The sequence below is a fragment of the Thermobia domestica genome, chromosome 16 (genome assembly GCF_964235325.1).
Source record: "Thermobia domestica chromosome 16, izTheDome1.hap1.1, whole genome shotgun sequence".
In the NCBI taxonomy this organism is placed as follows: domain Eukaryota; kingdom Metazoa; phylum Arthropoda; class Insecta; order Zygentoma; family Lepismatidae; genus Thermobia; species Thermobia domestica.
Genome location: NC_137469.1, coordinates 2,151,719 through 2,173,363, shown reverse-complemented (window position 1 = coordinate 2,173,363; position 21,645 = coordinate 2,151,719). Strand labels below are relative to the sequence as shown.

At 35.4% G+C, this 21,645-nt stretch overlaps 1 protein-coding gene across 1 annotated transcript in view; it reads right to left on the bottom strand.

The window, feature by feature from the left end:
* The window catches only part of LOC145672398 (regucalcin-like), a 45,585-nt gene extending 35,280 nt beyond the window's left edge, over positions 1-10,305 (bottom strand). The window contains exon 1 of the mRNA XM_081741552.1: positions 10,167-10,305. Coding sequence (XP_081597678.1) covers positions 10,167-10,237 — 71 coding nt within the window. The 5' untranslated portion in view covers positions 10,238-10,305. The remainder of the gene's footprint in view (positions 1-10,166) is intronic.
* Between the last annotated feature and the right edge of the window lie 11,340 nt (positions 10,306-21,645).

Sequence of the window (21,645 nt, the reverse complement as noted above, 5' to 3'; positions counted from 1 at the left end):
AAGCGGATCTGGGCGGGGAGGGCACAAGCGCATGGTCCTCTTTGCAGTGTTTTGAAGGTGAACTTTCTGCCTCGTTTACGGGTCTTTATGGGCTTTCGGCTCAAGGTCTGGAACTGGTTCCTAAGATCCGGTTCTGGAACCAGGTTTTCAGATCCAGATCTGAAACCGGTTCCTTAGATCCGGTTCTGGAACCGGGTTTTCGGATCCAGGTCTGGAACCGGTTTCTAAGATCCGGTTCTGGAACCGGGTTTTCGGATCCAGGTCCGAAACCGGTTTCAGAACCAGTTCTAAAAACCGGATCTCCGAGAACCGGTTCCGCCGGAACCGGAACTATGTGGCCATCCCTAATTATAAGACTATAGCACCAGCTCTGTATAGAGAAAAAAACGTATGTGGCGTACCATAAAAATGTAGGTTACATACGTAAATCCTGTAGTTTTTGGACTTAATGTACGACTATACGCATGTAAGATATTGCAGCAAACGTTTAACTGAAAAAGTATGTTTTAAAATACTTCTCGTATAAGTGTTCCATTTATACATACTTTCCGTACGAAAGAAAGAACTTTATATATTTGGTCAGGATCTTACACACAGATGGAGATATATAACATACAGCTGACGTATATTTATGTAATATACGGAAGACTGTTAGATGTCAGACATCCTGAAGCGGAATGATGTAATATCTACGCCGGAGAAAGGAAGTACGTAACTAGCATATAAATAACGTATGCTCCGTAAAGATTTTCGTAGTAAACATATGGATTCCGTATATGAGTACAGCATACGGCAATCCGGGTAATGGATTTTTCTCAGTGCGGTAAAGATTTCTGTGGTACACACAATGAACAACGTGAATTGTGTATTTCTACATATGGTTATTGATACACGGCTCTCAAAAGATGTTGAACTGAATTGCTTAAGAGTCTTCATCCCGGCGAAATTAAAATACCGCTAATTTTACAGTAATTATGTGATATCTTTAAATAGATAAAAGATAATAGAATATTATTTTACATGAGAAACCGTTATCAGGACTCACTTATCTGCTTTCGATTTGGAGCCATTTTGAAAATCGGCATTTATTTTCGCGTTTCTAAACAGCTGAAAACGGAAAGCCGCTAGCTGACTTGTGATAACGGTACCTCACGCAAAATAATATTGTCTAGGGCGCTCTTGTTCCATATTTCAATTATCTTTTATCTATTTGAAGATATCACATAATTACTGTAAAATTAGCGGTATTTTAATTTCGCCGGGATGAACACTCTTAAAAGTTTTCACAAATGGCTTTCTTTCTGACGAACCTAGTAAAGATTTTCGGTCATTTTCCTTTACGTTTATAAATGCAATAAGGTTAATTGTTTTTGTTCTCAAGGTTAACTGCTTTGGTAATTTACTGCTTGAAATGTCCTTGAAAAGAAATTGATGATTATGAAGGAGGAAGTATTTTAATGACCTAACGAAACAATGACTTACAAAGTGAAAGATGTCTTTCTTTGTTTACACTAGGGATGGCCAATTCCGGAATTTTTACTTTCCGGAATCCGGAAAGTAAAATCGGAAAATTCCGGAATTCGGAAAAATTCCGGATTTCGGAAAAAATTCGGAATTCGGAAAAATTATTTTTTCTTTTTATAATCCTAAGAATTTTGTTCAAATGCAAACGAACAAATTTCCTATTTGTAATCCTAAGAATGTATGATGCAAGTTAAGCTGAAACTTACATCCTAAAGTATACACTACTCAATCTTCCCATGGTTAATGAGATGTAGTCCAAAAGTACGATTACTCCTAATATTTAATTTTTGTTTTACTGTGATATTGTCCAGAGGTAAGACATATATCACACTGAGATAAACAACTTGACATAATGAAGGTGTTATCATACGTAGTTTTCCAGAAAATCGTGAGAAACGATTTTTTATGAATTTAAAATATGCGTCGCTTGTTGCCAGTGTGATGCAATTGATAACTTTTATGCTGGAATAGTCTTATTATGATTATGATTATGATTATTATTATTATTATTATTATTATTATTATTATTATTATTATTATTATTATTATTATTATTATTATTATTATTATTACTATTACTATTATTATTAATCGTTTATGTACTGTAAAAGAAAAATATGAACCGTTAAGTAGTAGATTTTATCTGTTGTTTTTTGATATATTCTAACAGTAATAACAAATTGCTTGTAAATACGCAATGATTATCAAGGACAATGGCATATTAATTTTAGGACTACTCTGCAGACTAGCAATAAACAATAAACAATAACAGATACACAATAGTTGCAAAAAAAGTAACTAACTAACTTGGGCACGTCAGGGGACATCCACATTGCGCATTATGTTCGCGAGAATATAGGGACGCATTGAGACTCTAGCAAAGAGCGTGGTGTTATTATTACTCAAAGGGCCGTACGATAGAGGCATTAACGTTAATGTTAATGGCACTAATGAGCACTTACTTGCTCTAACGGTTAACCTCATTTTTGAGATGATTCTTAGAAGTGGGCGTGTTGGCATGCAGTTAGAAGACTTATATCTATTATTTAAAAAGCACACGTTATCTGTGGAGTACTAAGATTTGCGTCACTATCGAACACTAACGTAGCACTAGCGACGTTTAAAGTCGAAACTGGGGTCTGACATAAGTGGCTTGTCAACTTCACGGACATTATATTTTCCTTGAATGAGAGAATTTTGCGCCCGGGAAATTTGCGCCCTACCAGTAAAATAGGGAAAAATGCGCCGGCTCTATATTTGCACTGGGATGTTAGCGCCCTACAATTCAACTTATTTTTGTATTGTGTAAAGTAACTTCCACTCACACTTGAACTAGGCTTACCTCTCATCGTCTCAGTGAGTTACTCCATCCGTTATAATATTCCGAACAAATGAAAAAAATACAATTTTAGTTCACTAAAGGGCAATCCATACAAATACAATTTTCCATTATACTACAAAATTTACAATAAAAGAATAAATGACTGATATATAATTATTTATTAATATAATCAAAAAGTATAATTTAATGTACAAAAGGCTGTTTGGCTCTACCCAGATATCTCTGTTCACAATCCTTGCGAGTTGTTTGGCTTTTCAGGACACAAAATATAGAAAAGAAAATGTAAAGTGAATGTAAAATCAGGTCAGTAATATTATCAAGAAAACTATGTACAGTGTGTGTACTTGCTGGAATTACACTTGAAACACACAATTGCGTTCAGACATTCTTTCAGAAAAAAATGTTCCGGGGGGCACACTTAGTATTCCGGAGGAGGGACACTGCTGGTACTATTCTATTTATTATTATATTATAGACTATTATTTTTGTCTCCTCCGAGGGAACACTCTGAGAGCTCTCGGGAGACCAGTGTTCCCCCAAAATCATCTCTGGAAGAAGCAGTGATTGCGTTGATCCGTTGTGTTCTTTTGGCTTATATTGAAGATTATTCTTCCCTTATATAGTCACAATGAAAATAAATCACAAATGGCATGGCTGTGGGGGGAAGATTGTTTATGCTGTAATGTCAGCCCCTCCGAGCAAATGCGTAAGTTCGAATAGGTTCTTTTATTTCGCAGGGCTCAAACTTCCCGGTGGAGGTACACCGCAGGCGCAATTTTCCCTGTTCTTGCGGTAGGGCGCAAATTTCCCAGGCGCAAAATTCTCGACACCGTTCGAATGACCTCGGAAGACTATATCTTTTCCAATACTTTTTTATATTCTTTTACAAGAGATTTTTTCATAGCTTCTTATTAAAATACTTACTAACATATCCTCATTTTATTGTCCTAACCAATCAATATGGGTATGTTGTCAGTAAAATATTTAGATTGATCGAGCTCCTGGTGTGTAACCACAGTATTTCATATCATCCCCCCCCTTAGAAATCTTGGCTAAACGAATCAATATAGGTTGCCAATAAAATAGTTTAGAATGATTGAGCCCCTGGTAAATAACCACAGTATTTCGTGACAGACCCCCCCCCCCTTCCTATTACCATATTCTAGCTACGTGCCTGACTCAGCTAATTCTCTACATTCTTTACCAAGCACACATTTTCTAAAGCGGAAAATGCTCTCTAAATACCTAAGCTCATTATTTTCAGCAGATGCACAAATTGGGTAGCATTCTATCTACATGAATGTTATATATGTCGATTACTGGAAACCGCTTCTCGCTATCTATTACCATATTTACTATATAATGATTAACGTTAAAACCGGAAATGGTTGATTTGTACCGCTTCCGGTTTGAATATTACATTCATCAGGGAACTCGATTCTTAACTATTGACTCTGTACATCATGGCCAAAATTGATGGTAATCCATCAGATAGTTCTTGAGACTGTTTGTTTCACTGACAGACAGAATGAATATATGGCTATAGAGTTTTGATAAACTAAATTCGTTAATGAGTGATGATGGAACAAATATAAGAAAGGGAACCAAGAGTACCACCGGGAAAATTTTCGAACACAAAATTAGCTATCGAAAACCCACATGTCCTGGGTTAGAATACCATAGATGAAAACTCTACCACTGAGTCATCAATCACCTGCTTATTAGTTTTATTAATTATTATATTAATATAAATTAATGAATACCTGCTTATGTTAATTATTGAAGAATTACATTGTATACTTCGTAAAGTCAAAAATTATAAATTTGTATTTACTGTACAAAGGTATGTTGACAATAAGCGAATGTTATTAGAATATTTATTGAGATTTCTTTTCCTTCACTGCCTTTCGTCTGGTTAAAAAGTAGTTTGCAGTGCTTTGGAGCAGCTGTAGGTGGGAACGCGATAATGTTTGAGACATACCTGCGACTTTTTTGTGTGTGAAAATAAGACCTTCCTCATAAAGCAGTAAATAAGTGCAATAGCAATTGTCTACGTAAGTGATAAATACATATCCAACTACAAGAAACTAATACAAGTATATATAGGCCTATTCATTACAGTATTTTGTTTTTCTTTTAACAGCTACTAGCTAGGGATGGCCAATTCCAGAATTTTTACTTTCCAGAATCCGGAAAGTAAAATCGGAAAAATTCCGGATTTTTTCCGAATGTCGGAATTTTTTCGAATTCCGGATTTTTTCTGAATTCTGGATTTTTTCTGAATTCCGGAATTTTTCCAAAATCCGGATTTTTCCGAATTCCTGAATTTTTCTGAATTCCGGAATTTTTCCGAATTCCGGATTTTTTCTGAATTTCGGAATTTTTCTGAATTCTGGAATTTTTCTGAATTGCGAATTTTTTCCGAATTCCGGAAAGTAAATTTTCCTTTCCGGAATCCGGATTCCGGAAAATTTTGGCCATCCCTAGTTTACACCTTCAAATGTTAAAAACTAAAGATGCCGTGCAGGGTCGGCCCGTCGATGTACGAGGTTTGAGGCGAAAATCAGTTGCAGGACGCAGTGGCGTACGCAAGAGAATAGTCATCCGACGTCGGTCCCATACCTTAGACGGCAAATTGCTTATGTTTAGACATCGGAATTTTATGCACTTTAAATGCATGCAACTATGCTGTTAAATGTGTTAAAATATGCACTTTATATAGAGTAACAATACAATAAAATATAGTATTTTCAAACATGCAGCAAAGTTATAACAAAGTTTGTAGGTGAAATTTAAAATCGGAAGTGCACCTTATCTTTTAGGGAATTCTCTTAAGAATTTATTTTTATGACAGTTACAGTTTATATATTTATAACTTCTTAAAACACGAGAGAACAAAATCTATAGTTTTTCTTCACATTTGTATTTTAGAGTGCATTCACTTTACACGAAATAACACGAGCCTCGCTTTTCTACACGTTTCCACTATACCAAAAAAAAAAAAAAAATCGTTTTTAAGAATTTAATCTTTCCTCTAATTAGCGTTACAGTATATCACAAGATGCTTCTCTTAATTTTTTGATGTCAGTTTCTGACATTTGTAGTCATAAAATGATATGTTAACATCAATAGATGATACGAGATAATATTTATAGTTAAGAGCAAGTTTAGTATCTATATTCTCTGGCAAGCTGAAATTTAACCCTTGAAGATATTTTCTCATGGCTTCTACTGTTTTGTAGTCGGAGTTTCTGGCAATAACATTCGTCAATTTCTTTTCCACAGAGTCCGAATCTAGCAGGAACTAACTGAAGCTGTGCAGAACTTTATCAACTAGAGCCAGGCCCGTAGCTAGCCCAAAAATGTAGAGGGGGGCCCGGCTGAAGTTAGGGGGGACCCGATCCAACCATATGATAGTTCATCACCATATTATAGATCAGCGTTTCCCAACCGGTGTGCCGCGGCACACTGGTGTGCCGCGAATAGATCGCTGGTGTGCCGCGAGGAAATCGAAACAAAATTATTAATTCTATAGCAACCAAATTGCAAGACATATTAAAAAATTGATATTTTTGTATTTCACATTACTATGAATTTCTACCATGGAAAAAATTACTGTAATTGTAATATATTATTCTACATCTATTACTGTGTAGCAGACAGTATTTCGGCTCGTACACATTTCCACGGTTAGCTGCTATGTTACGCTTCAATTGAGAGCCATACTAAAGGTACCACCGAGAAATGGAAGCACTTGTACGGTACGCGTCAAGTGAACGTTCGTAGAACACTCATTCGCACGTGAATGACAGAACACTTTCTTCAACAGGTGTGTTTTGATTTCGACACATCGCAAGCTGTGTGATTGCAATAATATGCGCCGGTTTTTAAAACAGCAAAGCTAAAAGTATAAGACATTTGTTTGTACTTTCGTTATTTAGTGATCTTCGTTCTTAGTGAAAGGTTGAATACAGTTTTCGAAAAAGAAAGCGTGTTTTTAAAAATCTGAGTCCTACACTTCATTGCAATTGTTTTCTATTTTAAAATTAGAATAGAAAATAAGCATAATGAATTAGCATAGGGACAACCAGTGATCAAGCTTTCATCTTTGTGAGAAGGAGATCAGTAATCACAGAAAAAAATTACCATGGTATTTTATATTTGCAAATAATAATAATAATATCTATGAGTGTGCCGCGAGAATTCAAGTTACGCCCGTAGTGTGCCGCAAGTTGAAAGAGGTTGGGAAACGCTGTTATAGATCTTTTGCCTGTCTACTGTAAAACTTTTAGGAGGCCAGCAAAAATTTAGGGGGAGAGGCCCCCCTAGACCCCCCTTGCATACGGGCCTGACTAGAGCTAAGCATCAACTGAACTGTATTCCTCGCGTCTCTTGTTTCTGAATTGATGTAAACATAATATTACAATCTCTTTATCATTATTTGATTTCTATTAACGTCTTGGCAATCCTAAGCATCAGTTGCTATCAACATTGATCTTCTATATACTAGGTAATCTTCCATCCTCCCATGCAAAAAACCGTTCTGTTGCATAGACACGTAAATGCATTCAAAAAACAAACTAAAACTGGATTTAGACTCTATCCTATGCTATAAGCATATATCTGAAATAAAATCTTATAGAGTATCCTGAACATGCTCTTAAGCACTAATATACGCTCTAACCTTTGAAATATGCATTTATATGCACTATAAAACTTCAAATTCGATCTGTATAATTGTTGTTAGAAACTCCTACAAAGTTTAACAGAGGTGCTTATAAGCAAACAAAATATGCATTTTCATAAAAGTCCGATGTCTACTTATAATATCTGCAAGCTATTTTGTAAGTTTAAGTAATCCTTCCAACTGAAAAACATGTCACTAAATTTTGAATTTCTGGACACATTAAAAAAAAAAAAAAAAAAAAAAAAAAAAAAAAAAAAAAAAAACCTGAAATCTTAAGCATGTCTTTCTGAGTGTTAGAGTCAGGGAATAAACTCTACTTCAAATGCTCTGTCAAGGGTATCATTCCTATTCACGTTTCTCTTACAATTTCTCCTGATACACCTACTTAAAAACCAATAGTTGCTTTTAAAATTAGAGGGCACGTACATGAGTACAAAAGCTCTCATTTTTAGTGCGAGGAGTCCTTGGTTCAATCCCAGGTAATGTGACTTTATGGTGGAACCAATCGCGTCCGCAATGTCGGATCTAGATTTTAAAAACTGGAGCACAACTAGAACTCAGTCTGTGATAATTATATCATAAGTTCCCTATAAACTTTCAAAAATATATAAATAATAGCTTCAGTTATTTTTGTCAATTAAAAATTTGGGAGGTCTAGGGTTCCCCGATTTTAGGCTAGATCCGCCACTGAGCGTCCGTGGATTTTTCGAAGTTTTCTAGTTTCCTTATGAATTTTCATTCCACCAGCTATTTCATTGTTATTCACTTGCATTAATCATGTTATCTTTAGCCTAAAGGGCACAGTCAAGGGGCATAAAACTACAAATTTAATATAATTTAATTTGCTTTTAAACTTATCCATTCCTTCTGAGCTAAATTACCTCGCACCCTCTCTGCAGTGGAGGATATAGAAGTTAAAACTAGGGGGGGGGGGCAGAACAGAGGTATGTTATGAGTTTACTACAAACTTTCAAAAATAAAATATATAGATAGTAGCTTAAATTATTTTTGTCATCAAATAACTGAGGGGCCCAGGCAGGGCCGTAACTTGTGGGGGGCAACTGTCCCTCCAGGGAAGCTCCTCGTCATTCGAGGGGGGCACTTTAAGACAAAATTTTCCTACTCCATATATGATACGAACATGAAATTATAAATGAAGCATCAAACAGGTTCACTACATTACATAAACAAAACAGCACACCAAAGGAAAATAAAACATAAATGAGTCATGGGCCCATTTCAGTAAAAATGTCTACTATTAGGGGCCCTAGAAATAATATTTATTCGTATGGGTTTGAGATTTGTCAATATTGTCCCCTTAATTAATTTGTCATGTATAGAACGGGCCCAGAGGCGTAACTAATGGCTCCACAGACCTTGCTGTTCGGGAGGGCCCACAGCCTCCGGGGGCCCATAAAGAGTAATAGAAAGATGGAAAGAGGGGGCCCAAGAATTAGAAAAAACAACTTTAATCTAGGAGGCCCAAATACGCGTATTAATGCTTGCCTCCCCAGAAAAAAATCCAAGTTACGGCGCTGGGCCTAGGACCTATGGCCCGAGGCTAAATTCGCCACTGCCTCTTTGTTTTGATATGGTCTTGATTAAAACTTTTCCATTTTTGTTTAAATTATGAGCTTAGAATTAATATCTTTCTTTAATGTTTAAAATCTTCCGATTGATTTTCTTTCGAGCGCTACCCTCTTACCCTCCCAAATTGCCAGTGACAAGGGCTCCCAGACATGCTGGATTTATATCTGTCTCCCCCCCCCCCAAGTTGTTCAAAACTCCAAATGTCACGGTTTTTATCCTAAACATAGTATCATTCGTGTGATATTAAAAAAAAACTGCTTTATTAATTAGAATTAGGATTTAGATTTCTGGGCTTTTGGGATCTATGGCCATGTTAGCCCGTCATGTTTGAGGGATGACGTCCCTCAGCGAGCACACTATTCGGGGAAAGGGAAGGAAGAAAAGATTGGGGAAGGAAGGAAGCGATCTGGGAGTTGTATCTTAGGTACCATTCCGGCATTTATCTGGTGTGAATGAGGAAAACCACGCAGAATGGCTAACATGAAAAAGCCTGATGGGTAGCCTGACACTTTTTCGATCGATTATCCGCACCGGAAATCGAACCCGAGACCGCTCGCACCAAAGACGAGAACATTGGTGACACGATTGCTTTTATTAATCATTGATACAGTATGCAACTAATGTTACTTATTTTTGTTAAGTATTGACCAAATACTTAATTAATTCTGATAAGCTCAGCAAAAAGCAAGAGCATAACCGTGACCATACTATAATGCTCATACGGGCCCCGGCTTTTAGTGTACATTTCCAAAGCGCTCTGTTTTTGTTTTTTTTTCTGAAATTCTGGGATTCCTATGAATTTGAAGCCCCCTTTTGTTAGCGCCCGTATTCCTGGGCTTAGCAGCACTGATTCTAGATGTCTTCAGATGTCAGAAACGAAGCAATTCGACAAGACAAACAAATAACTGACAGGTACGACGTGTTAGAATGCGGAAATGATTGATATAATGTACGTAAATACGTTTCCTAATCTCTATTCACTGACGACACAATGAAATAACAAGCAAAAATACCTAAACTTACCCATCAGCCTGGAATCCCGAGAGGAACAACAATGCATTGAACAAAACCTGTACCACACCTTGAGAAACCATTTTTACACTACGTGATCTAGAGCAAAAATATATTAAAAAAAAAAGATAAAAAAGGTGTTCGTGACCTGATAATCCTTGTGAAGATGTGGCACGTCATTAGTTCTGATTGGTTGACAGAGATCGTGAACCAATTAGTATGTTTTGTTTTCTTTATTTACGTTTCTTATATAAAAAAGATCCAGTCGCACTCTTGTGTTTATGGAACAACATAGGAAGAAACTTGTTTCTGTAGAAGCCTCTCTTGAGAACACTTTTCATTGCATAAAGACAAGGTCTCAAGGTTGGAAGTTTTCTCAACTATGTCAAGTACACATAATAACAACGTACAATAGATCGTCTGACAATGAAATCACATTTGATGACTGAATGCAGGTTAATAACAGTCGTCAAGTATCAAAATTATTGTCTGTCATTGTTTTTGTTTTGAAGTTCTAGAACTTATCAAGTGAATCTGTTAGAAGTTACATAAAATCATGTTACATTTAATTTAATAAAAGGACACGTTCGTACTATTGAATTTATGGATTAATTCTTTGTAATCTCACTAGCCTGTATGCAGTCAACAATTAGTTTCATCTTGAACAATAAAATAGCATTTCATGGGGAAATACCAGACAGAATGTTTGCCATTACCGCGGAGGCTTCAGGATTACCCCATGGTATGAAATAAATTATCAAACATTTTTAAAAATAGTTTCTTTTTATTATTGAAAAGTAAGTAATAAGTTAATGAAATAGGTTTGATAAATAGATCATGTCTTGGTAATAAGCCTTATTAGCTTTATTACTTAGAATAGTTTGCTATATTATTTTAGGCCATTAGTAGCTTACTTCATTATTCTATAATCAGTAACCCTATTTTAGATTTATCATAGGCTGCATTTTTTCTGTGTGCGATTCACAGAGTGTTTTACAAATTTATTTAGCCTAGTAGCGTCCATTAGCAGTTAGCCAATTTTGTTCAGCCTATCAGGGCCGCCCACAGGGGGGATGTATGGCGCAAGCTGCGCCATTGAGAAAAATTTTGGGGGGGGATTTTACTCTACTTTCGAACTAGCAATTTTACTGTCGGAATAGCATTAAAACACGATTTTGAGAAGCTAATTTTCAATAATTTTCCGGGGTGAACCCCCGTACTTCCTGCTTCGATACTCGATGAATGAAGTACCGCGCAAGTAGCCGTATGAAATGAAAGGTTGGTTCGTTTTAAGAGAGAAAGGCCGCCCACAGTAGGAATGAATGGCGCAAGTTGTGCCATCGAGAAAAAAATTGGGGAGAATAAAAAAAATGGGGTAAGAATTTTACTCTAATGTCGAATAAGTAATTTTGCTGTCGTCAGAATAACATTGGAACACGATGCGATTTTTTTTTTTTTTTAATCTCGAGAATGAATCCCCCTACCCCCTGCTTAGAAACTCTATGAATGAAGTACCGCGCAATTTGCTATATGAAAGGATGGCGCCAAGTTCTGGTGAACAACAGCTACAAACACTCAAGGAATCACTTTCAAATTTAATTTGAAACTTGCCTATGTTGTCTGTTGAAAATTATAAAGTAATTTGACATAATTGTGAGCTAGTGGTAACCATACAGACAACAGCCAAGTTTCAAATCTAAATTTGAAGTGAGCCAGTGAGTGTTTGTAACTGTTGTCCACCAGAACTTGGCGCCTATTTTTGTGATTTCAATTCTTTTTAAGGCCACTCGTACTTCGCTCGTTTACGGAAATGTTTTTTGTTGGATATCACTTCTTTTTGTAGGCTAATTTCGGGGATAACATTTTCTTTTGGTATCAAACTCAATAACTTGTAACTTGCGTCTTACTTTTCATGTACAAGGGAGTTATATCAATATTTTGTAAAGAAAAAAATAATACCACTAATTGTAAAAAAAGAATACCTGTGCCATACACAGTGTGTAGAAGTTTTTATACCCTCCAATATCCTTATAGAACATATTTAGTATTGTACACTACCAAGACTACTAATAAAAGTAATGCCATTTTTATAATTACTACCGGTACTGCCCCTATTACTACTACAAGCATTCTATAATACTACTACAGGAAATAAAAACAACAACAAAAATAACAATTACTAGTACTATAAAAACTACTGCTACACTGGGCAATTGTTTTTAGAGGACTTGAGTTTTGAGGAGAGAAGAGATTATTAATTTTGGGGGGAGTGCGCCATCAGCTTTGGGGGGGATGGGCACCCCTGCAGCCTATTAACCACATTTGAACATTGAACTAATAAAGAATACTTTCCTTGGAAGCAAAACATTAATGTGTATATCTGTGATTTTTATAATTCGAAATAGTTTTCATTTTAATGAATATTTTACTTAATGCACCGTTGTTTTTTAATTTGTTTCATAAGAGTACATTTTGCTTAGCCTATTATCTATTAGCTTTCATTTGTAGTAGTTTCAAAGATGATGTGGTCTGGTCATGTTTCTCATTAACTTGAGTTATATTTGTAATTATAATTCTTAATAAAGATTTTAATACTAAATTACAGTATAATTTGAATGTATTTTAATGAATTTCGCTTCTTTCGTAAAGAAGTTTAAAGTAAACGGTATGTTCGGGATTACCCCGACCACTGGGGCAATCCTGAACATAGGTACATTTTTAAAACATCTTACGGATTTGTTGAAAACTGTTACTTTTGACTTTCCTCTGAACTTTAATAAACAAGAAAAACTCCAAGCTTTCTACACACAAGAAATCTTATTTTTATCTCTAAAAACAAGAGTTATTTATAATCAAAGCATAAGTGTTCGGGAATATCCCGGTCTCCCCTATATATTCTGATACGTAATTTCCGAGAAAAAAGAAAAACTATTTTTTATGGTGGTAAAAGGTGTGCAAGGGAGCATGCATTAGGATACGGCGGAGACAAAGCAGCAGATGTTACAAGACTAATTAAGCTAATAGAATGGGAGCGTCCACCACAAACTTTAGAGCTAGACATAATAGGCTAATAAACTAATACTAAGAGACGTAAGCACTAGAAGTTAATCAAATAAGAGACTAATGAAAGTCAACACATTTTTTTTTTTTTTTTAACAAAGTTAGCAGCATCTATTTCAGATATAGGAGGTTATAAGGAAATTGCAATTAATATATAGTCTGAGAAGTTATTCTCTTAAACTGCTAATTAAACATTAAAGTGTATTAGGTGTATACTGGTATTAAGGCCATCACGTCAAAAAGGCCTAACCGTGTGAGTGTTTCTCTCTCTGCCTCTCTGTCTCCCTCTCTCTGTCTCTGCGAGCTCCTTAGTGACTAAGTGGTTAGCATACGCGCCTTTGGCATAGGAGACCTAGGTTCGATTCCCGCAGGAGCTCACGTGGTTTCGATTCCACGTTAATTAGGTCCCGTCTCATATAGCCTCGCTGCTGAAAGGGACGTTAAACGCAAAATCAACTAAACTCAACTTTCTCTCTCTCGCTCTCTCTCTCTCTCTCTCTCTCTCTCTCTCTCTCTCTCTCTGTGTGTGTATATGTGTGTGTGTGTGTGTGTAAAGTGCAGGGAACATACATCGAGTTGGTAGAGAACAAATATCCCATTCCATTACTTAAAATTTTAATTTATTACTAGTGATGAAAATTTGCCGATTCATAAAAACATACTACACTTATTCCTACATCGTTACTTAGCCATAACATTTATTGGTAACAAATATTGTCTAAAAAGTTTCATGGAGTAAAAATCTAACGATTTCTTCATTTCTGCGAAAATGTTTCAAAATCTTCAATGCGTTTTTCTCACAGAATTCACCTTTGATCTCACAAAATTATATTTCGTCAGTTTAATACGCGTAAGACGAAGTTTTCTCATAGCTTTACTACTTTTCTAGATTTACATGCTGCAACATTTCTAAATAAATAGAAATAATATAAAGTGCCTACTGTAAATTTTTGACTACCCAAAATTCGAATTTAAGTAACTCATGAAAACAAATACTGACCATTTTCTGGAAATAAACATTTATATATTCATATTAATTCAGAAGAGAAAGTGAAATATAACTAATAAGGAAGCTGATTTGTGTAGTTGTTCTTCCAACAAAATAATAAAAGAAACGTAAAAGCCTGCGCAATTAGGGCCGCGTTCTAAAAGCAACAAATAATTTCATAATAATTTACAAAATAAAAAATATATTTCTTTTTTGTTATATATGTACTTGTTCCATTGATTAGTTATTTCTAATACATTTTTATACATAATAATGGTAGTTTTACAATGCAAATATTTGCTCTAAGATGTTGATTATACAAAACTACAATATTGAAATTATAATTTATGAGTGTTAAACACAAAAAACAAACCACTTCTTCTTATTTTCTGTTACAAAAATAATCTTCGTAAAGAACTTTTATGTTGTTATTTCATTACATAAGCAAGCCTTACATGTGAAAAAAAGTGTAATTTTCTGTTTTTGAAATAATTGATAAATTCACAAAGGTTTCTTTTCGCTTTCTTGTTACATTTTAAATAATGGAATGGGATATATGTTCTCTACGAACTCGATGTATGTTCCCTTCCGAAAACAAATTGGAAAATTATAATTGGTTGCTGTCTAACTTTTCTCTTCAGGAATTCAATTTTATAGCTCAATGTGCAGTTAAATATAGTGGAAAATTTTCCAGCTAACATCACAATAGATAATATACAAAATTGTCCAGCTTATGAAACGTTTTACCACTTGTTTCTACATCGTAATGAAAAATTCCCGATTCATGAAAATTCCTTTCATTCGTTTCTACAGGGCAATAACATTTTTCGATTCACAAAAAAGTTGTTTTACTTTTTGCTTCAAAAGTATGAAAATTTTCATACTCATAAAAAGTTTTTCAATTTTTCCATACAGCACAGACAATTTTTCGATTAATGACAAATTGTTTAACTTATTCCTACATAGTACTGAAAATTGTCTGAGCCATGAAAATTTTCAGATTCTTTAAACGATCTTTCACTTTTTAACATTTGTATACATGAATTCAATCAACTTTATGATTAATGAGAAATTGTTACTTGATTACTGATATTTGTTTTGAACGGAAAATTTTCCGAAGAAATATAAAGGAAAATTTTCCACCTCACATCACTATTTATTACCAATAAATTTTGTCTAAACAACGATGTAGGAATAAGTGGAGTGTGTTTTTAATGAATCGGAAAATTTTCATCACTGCCTACACAGATCCAATGGGACCCGAAGAGGACAAAAAGTCATCATATACATGGAGAATTTAGGATTCTGCTAAATTCATTCTAATACATACGATTTTCTCCTCTCCATTTTATTACCTAATACAGTGGTTTTGCATTATTTTTCAGTATGAAAAAACGAATAGATGTGAAGTTATATCTAAAATGTTTAACATGTGGTATGTTGATTAAGAAAAGTTACAGTTGGAATGGAATATGTTTCTCCTACATTTTCATTCCAGCAAAAATTTATTTCACAACTATTCACTATTATTGATCCTCCTTTTCTTCTAGCGTACAGGCCACGAACGTGGCACTGAATACTGGAAGATTTCATTCTTTTTCCATTTGTCGCACAAAATATCGTCGCTTGCATTCTTGTGAAACATGAAATGTCCTAGTTTGTGCGTCCGTTTCCTCCCACTTTCTTCATTCCATCAGATCGTTCTTTACCCTTATCACATCATCCATTAGACTCAAGTATAATCGAGAAACGTTAAGGAAAGATAAACGTGGAATCATACTCTACGTTTAGAGCAATGGTCACCAAACTTATGAGCTACTGTACCGTTTTTTAAATCCTGTGAGCTGCCAACCAAAAGAAATAGCAACTTTAAAAAAAAGAAAAAGAAAAGAAAAAGAAAAAAGAAAAAGAAAGAAAGAAAACAGAGTTTTTATTAGCTTACATTTCTAGTAAATGTGAAATCAGATTATCCAAGTTAACAAATGTCTAACATACACACAAAAAGCATAACGTGCACAACCCCCCGCGTATACGTGATATGAGGCTGACAATGGCAGTTGCGCGGGAAAAACAAGTCAGCAGTGGCGGAGCCAAGGGTGGGCCTGGGGGGCCAGGCCCCCTTGCTCAAAATCTTGGCCCCCCTAGCGGCCCCCCCACACAGAGTGATACTGCTATAGGTCGACAAACAGTGAATTAATAGTGGCCCCAAGTTAAACTACTACCGAAACGTATCTCGACAACATAGTTACCAACTGCAGAATATCGTATGTTGCAATAGTCTGCGTTACGAGCAAAAATCTTCAGGCTCCTTTTTGTTTGGAGTACAGCAAGATCTAATTTATCTAAATCTGTAAGAGGCATGCATTGACCTCAGCATCTGAACGTTCCTTTTAACCTCTGTCCCTTATCTGGTTGTCTTCTTTGTTTTCGACAAAGAACAAAAAAAAAATAAAAATAAAAATAAAATAAAATAAAAAAATAAAAAAATAAAAAAAAATAAAATAAAAGCAAAATCAGTCTGCATTCTGATTTACTTCAATGTTGAAAGTCATACTAAAATAAGAGATGCTTCCTTACAAATAGCATGCACTGCAGTAAAACTTTACACTTGTGTGGACCTATTCTATTAACTAAAGCCTGGGGGAAATGACGCTAACAAAAATCAGTGATTCTTTATAAATAAATCTTTCAGAAGTATTTTCTTTTAAACTATTTTAACTGTAGCTTAATCCCAAAACTGCTACTACTAGAGAAATTCCGAAATTTATCACAGAGCCAGTGCTACAATCTCCTGATTACTAACTATCAGGTAAGATTCCGAGATGATACAACTTGGTCGCGGCAGTAATGCTGTTTTGTGTAAAAGTATAGTTACTCCCATGACCAGGTTGTATCATCCTGTTATCTGTTTGTGGGACTGGTCTACAGATATGCCATTCAGTAAGTTCAGTCAGTAAATACAAATTTTTATCACAGGTTTATATTAATTCCGTGTCAAAATATGCATTTCTGAGAAAATTAAGCATTAAGTATTTCTGAGAAAATTACATTGTAGGAATTATGCAGAACAGTAAATCAGTGGTGACATGGATTTTCAATAAGATATACTAATTAATGCCCCTCCTTCAAATCTAATCTCAAAACTTACAATATTAATTTAGCATCGACTACAGGATAGTAGCGTTATTTCAACTACATTTGAATTTATTTTAAGGCTTTGAAACATTCGAGACTCAGAGGATAGAAATAAGGGAAATTAGTCAATAGGGCCACCGAGGAAGAATCTTGGTAATCTCCTCAGTTGAAATATTTATCCACGAGGGATCAATCACACCATCTTCCGAATCTTAAGCTGATGTTCTACCGCTGAGCTTTGGCCATTCGGTGTGGGTGTGAAGGGTTTGTGTATTTGAATTCATGTCAAATTCTAAAAAGTAGTGAAGGTAAACAAATGAAAAAAGAAAAGGACCACGTATACTTCTTTTGCTGTAAGGAGTCCCGATTAAAATGTCTGTTCTAACACTGTTTGATATTAGGGAAAGAAAAACATAGTTCCTCTTTTTGATTCAAAGAGTGCTCACTTCATCATTTTAATAACGTAAAGGCACATTCATTATTCAGTTTTAGAGCTCAAGGGTAAAAGTAACAAAAAGTAATTGAACTACGGCCAGATCAAAACAAGATACTGGAACCGGGGCAGTTGCCCGGGCGCCAGCAAACTAATATGTGTGTTTTTTGGTGTGGATGTAGATGAAACGGGTACTAATCGCAAAATTTGCCCCGGGCACCAAATGTCTAGTTTCGTCACTGATTAGGCTACCATTTTTTAGAGCGTGAAATTTTGACATTTTTCTGAAATATTAAGAATACATGATAATTATTGGCAGTTTACTTTAGAGTGAAACTTAAGCTTCAAGAACAAGGCTTATATTTTAAAGTGGGGTGGAACGGCAAATCACTATCCTGTTAGAGTTCAGTTCCTGTTTGTGTGCGACGTTTGTCTCGTAAGCACTTTTGTCCTCGTACATCACATTTTACTTTATTATTATTATTAATACAGTTTATCTACCAAACAACTATTTATATTATTATGCGGTATTAAACCAAATCTGGAACTTGTGATATTTATTTACTTCCATCACCCGGGAAATAAATGTCATCTATACGAGATGGAATGTTTTCGGGTAAAATTTAATATTACTGCTGCCATGCTGTAACTTTGAGCTTCGCCTTATTTCAAGTAGATGCAGACATGTCGGAAGGTTTGATTCTTGTAGATTCACTAGTTCAAACGCTGTCGAAACGTTGTCAAACGCTGTGGTCTGGAGAATATGACTCTCAACGAACAACATTCGAACAAATTTATCAAGAATATTTTTCGATATGCATAGAAAATGGTCCTGAAATTCCAGAGCCGGAAACAGATAGGCTATAGGAATTCCTTGTGGAAACGAGTTAGACATTCCAGATCGAAATATCACAAATTCATTTTGGATGAATCTCTTCCTTCATTGGAGGCAGAAAATGAATTTTCTAAAGATAATATACTAAGAGACATTTTTCTGCCTACTATTGATAAAGCAATCACTGAGACGGAAAAACGCTTTGGATCATGTAGCAAAATCATTAGATCAATCACCAATCTACATCTAAAAGGTGAAAACTTTCTAAATTACAACATTGTGGAGCATATGGTCCAGTATTATGAAAGTGATCTGGAAATATTTAAATGTAAACTCAAAATCCTCTCACACACAATTAAGTTGTATGAAGACGAGAGAAAACCAAAGTTGATTCCTTGGTGAATTTCGTTCATCTTTGCGTCTACAAAAACGCATTCCTAGAAACCAACAAGTTACATATAATCTCTATATAAGTTTCTAGTGCTACATGTGAAAGGCCATTCTCATGTTTGAAAAGATTAAAGATATATAGACAATTCAATGACTGATGATAGGTTGAAAAACTTAGGATTACTTTATATTGAAGAAAATTGCTAAATCGTTAGATCTTGAAGAAGTTGGTGATAAGTTTGCTGCTGGCCACAAGAATAGAAAGATCCTCTTTTAAGTGGATTCATGAACCTCTAAGTTATTTTCTTGACCTGTAAAAGTGTATTTCTCTGCTTCCACTTAAATTTACCAGCCACACATATTTTAAATGCAGCGATTAAATTACTACTTGCTTATATTGGAAATCAATTGTATTAATGTATCCTAGTTGTTTGAAGTAGTAAATTCTTACACTTTCACCGTAAAAGAGTAAAATGATGAACAACAAAGATGAAAACATTCACCGTGAAAACACACACACACACATATTATATATATATATATATATATATATATATATATATATATATATATATATATATATATATATATATATATATATATATATATATATATGAAAGAATATGAAAATATATATATCTGAAGTTTTTTCATATAAATATGAAAAAATTCATTCATTATGCATTTAATGCACGAGGTCTCAGGTTTGGTTCCTGGTTTTAAAATATCACAGAATAACTCCGGTTCAGACATTACTTCAAACTGTAGGTCTCACTGAGTCTTGTCCATGAGAATAGAAATTTCTCGTGATGTCTCGAAAACGAAATGAAAATGAAATGAGATATTTTAGTTTTACGTCCCACGCTTATGCCGGTTAGGCTAAAGGAGACAGTGATAATGAGAAATAAAAGAAATGGTGGAAAGAAGAAAGTGGGAGAAAACGGGAAACCCCCGAGATAACCCACGCACACGGTTTTTGTCCACCACAAAGTCCACTTGGCGCTAGCTGGGATCGAACCAGGGACCCCAAACACTAGAGGTGAACACTCTACCGTTTTTTTTAAAAACTTCCTGACTTATTTTCTACTGCAACCACTTTCCAGGACTACTAGACACGACAGGGACACGAACACAGAAACATCGAGGACAGTTAAAATTCCACCCTTGCTACTACAGAGGGACTCGAACCCCCAATGGGCTTCACCTCGCGATCATCAGCCTAACGCGTCAGACCGCTCGGCTACACCCACCGGCTACCGTTGAGCTACCGCGGTAGACCCTGTCTCGAAAAGGAGATGAGAATTCGGGGCAAAACGTAAAATGTCTAAATCGAGAAAGAAGTTCAACAATTGTCCTCTCATTTTTAAGAAGATACGAGACATTACACTAATTCACAGAAGTTTTAGGCTTCAAACAGTGTTATACTGTTACACGATTTATGACATATAAAGAATATAAATAAGTAAAGTAATTGTACCAGCATAATGAAAACATTTATTTACGTTTAAAGATACACAAGTCATTACATCATATGACATCTTTCATGGACCTTTCGTGACGTAGTAGAATTCTGATAACTTCAAGATGAAATTCAGAAAAAAAAAGTTTATAAATTTTACTTTCCGAAAATCTGGACGAGTCGAGAAAAAAGAAATGTTCGAGTATCGAGTCGAGACGAGACTTCTACAAAATTTACAAGACCAATGAGAAAGCTTTATTTTTCGTCTCGCCTCGTCTCATGGTTAACATTAGTCTCACTTTTAAACTTACGAGGTGTGTTCAAAAACAAACCGAACTTTTGAAATCGCGTGCCAACTACCAGTGGGAGCGCGGTGCGATTACTAAGCCTATCTAGCGGCAGGTTTAGGTCCAGCAAATTGCCATTTGCCTCATTTTGCTATGACGTTTAGTGGGCGTGCTACAATCGATGAAGTGAGCACTTGCACAGGCTGTTTGTCCGATTAATGTTACAGTGACTATGAAAGAGCTTGAAGAACAGTGCGTGCGTGCGTGTCTGCAATTTTGCTACAAACTTGGCAAAACATTTACAGACATTTCAATTGGTTTTCAATCATTCAGAGTATCCTCTTCCAAAAAAAAAAAAAAAAAAAAAAAATCACGCATGACTCGGTCAAACATCAAAGTGATGTTGGTTGTGTTTTTTGATTGGAAACGCATTGTCAATTATGAATATGTTTTACGTGGTCATATGATAAGCAAACAGTTGTACCAGGACAGTTTAGTGCGGTTGAGGGGTGTTGTGCGCAGGACAAGGCTTGAATTGTCGGAAAACCAAACTTCGATGGTGCACCGTATCAATGCGTGTACTTGCGCTTCGCTCCTCATCCGCAGTTATCTGGAAACACATCAGACTCTTGTTTTGTGCCATCCATCCTATTCTCCGGATCTAGCCCTAGCAGACATTTTCTTGTTTCCCAAATTTAAAATCACTTTGAAAGAACGTCGTTTCCAAACCGTACAATAGATTCAGGACTGTGCGGCAAAAGACCTGCGTACTATCCCAGAATGTGCGTTGCAGAAGGCTTTCCAAATATGGAAGAAACGCTGAGAACGGTGTATATTACCAGTAGAGGTGATTCCTTTGAGTGGAACAGTGCTTAAAGCATTGTACAATGATCAATAAAGAGGT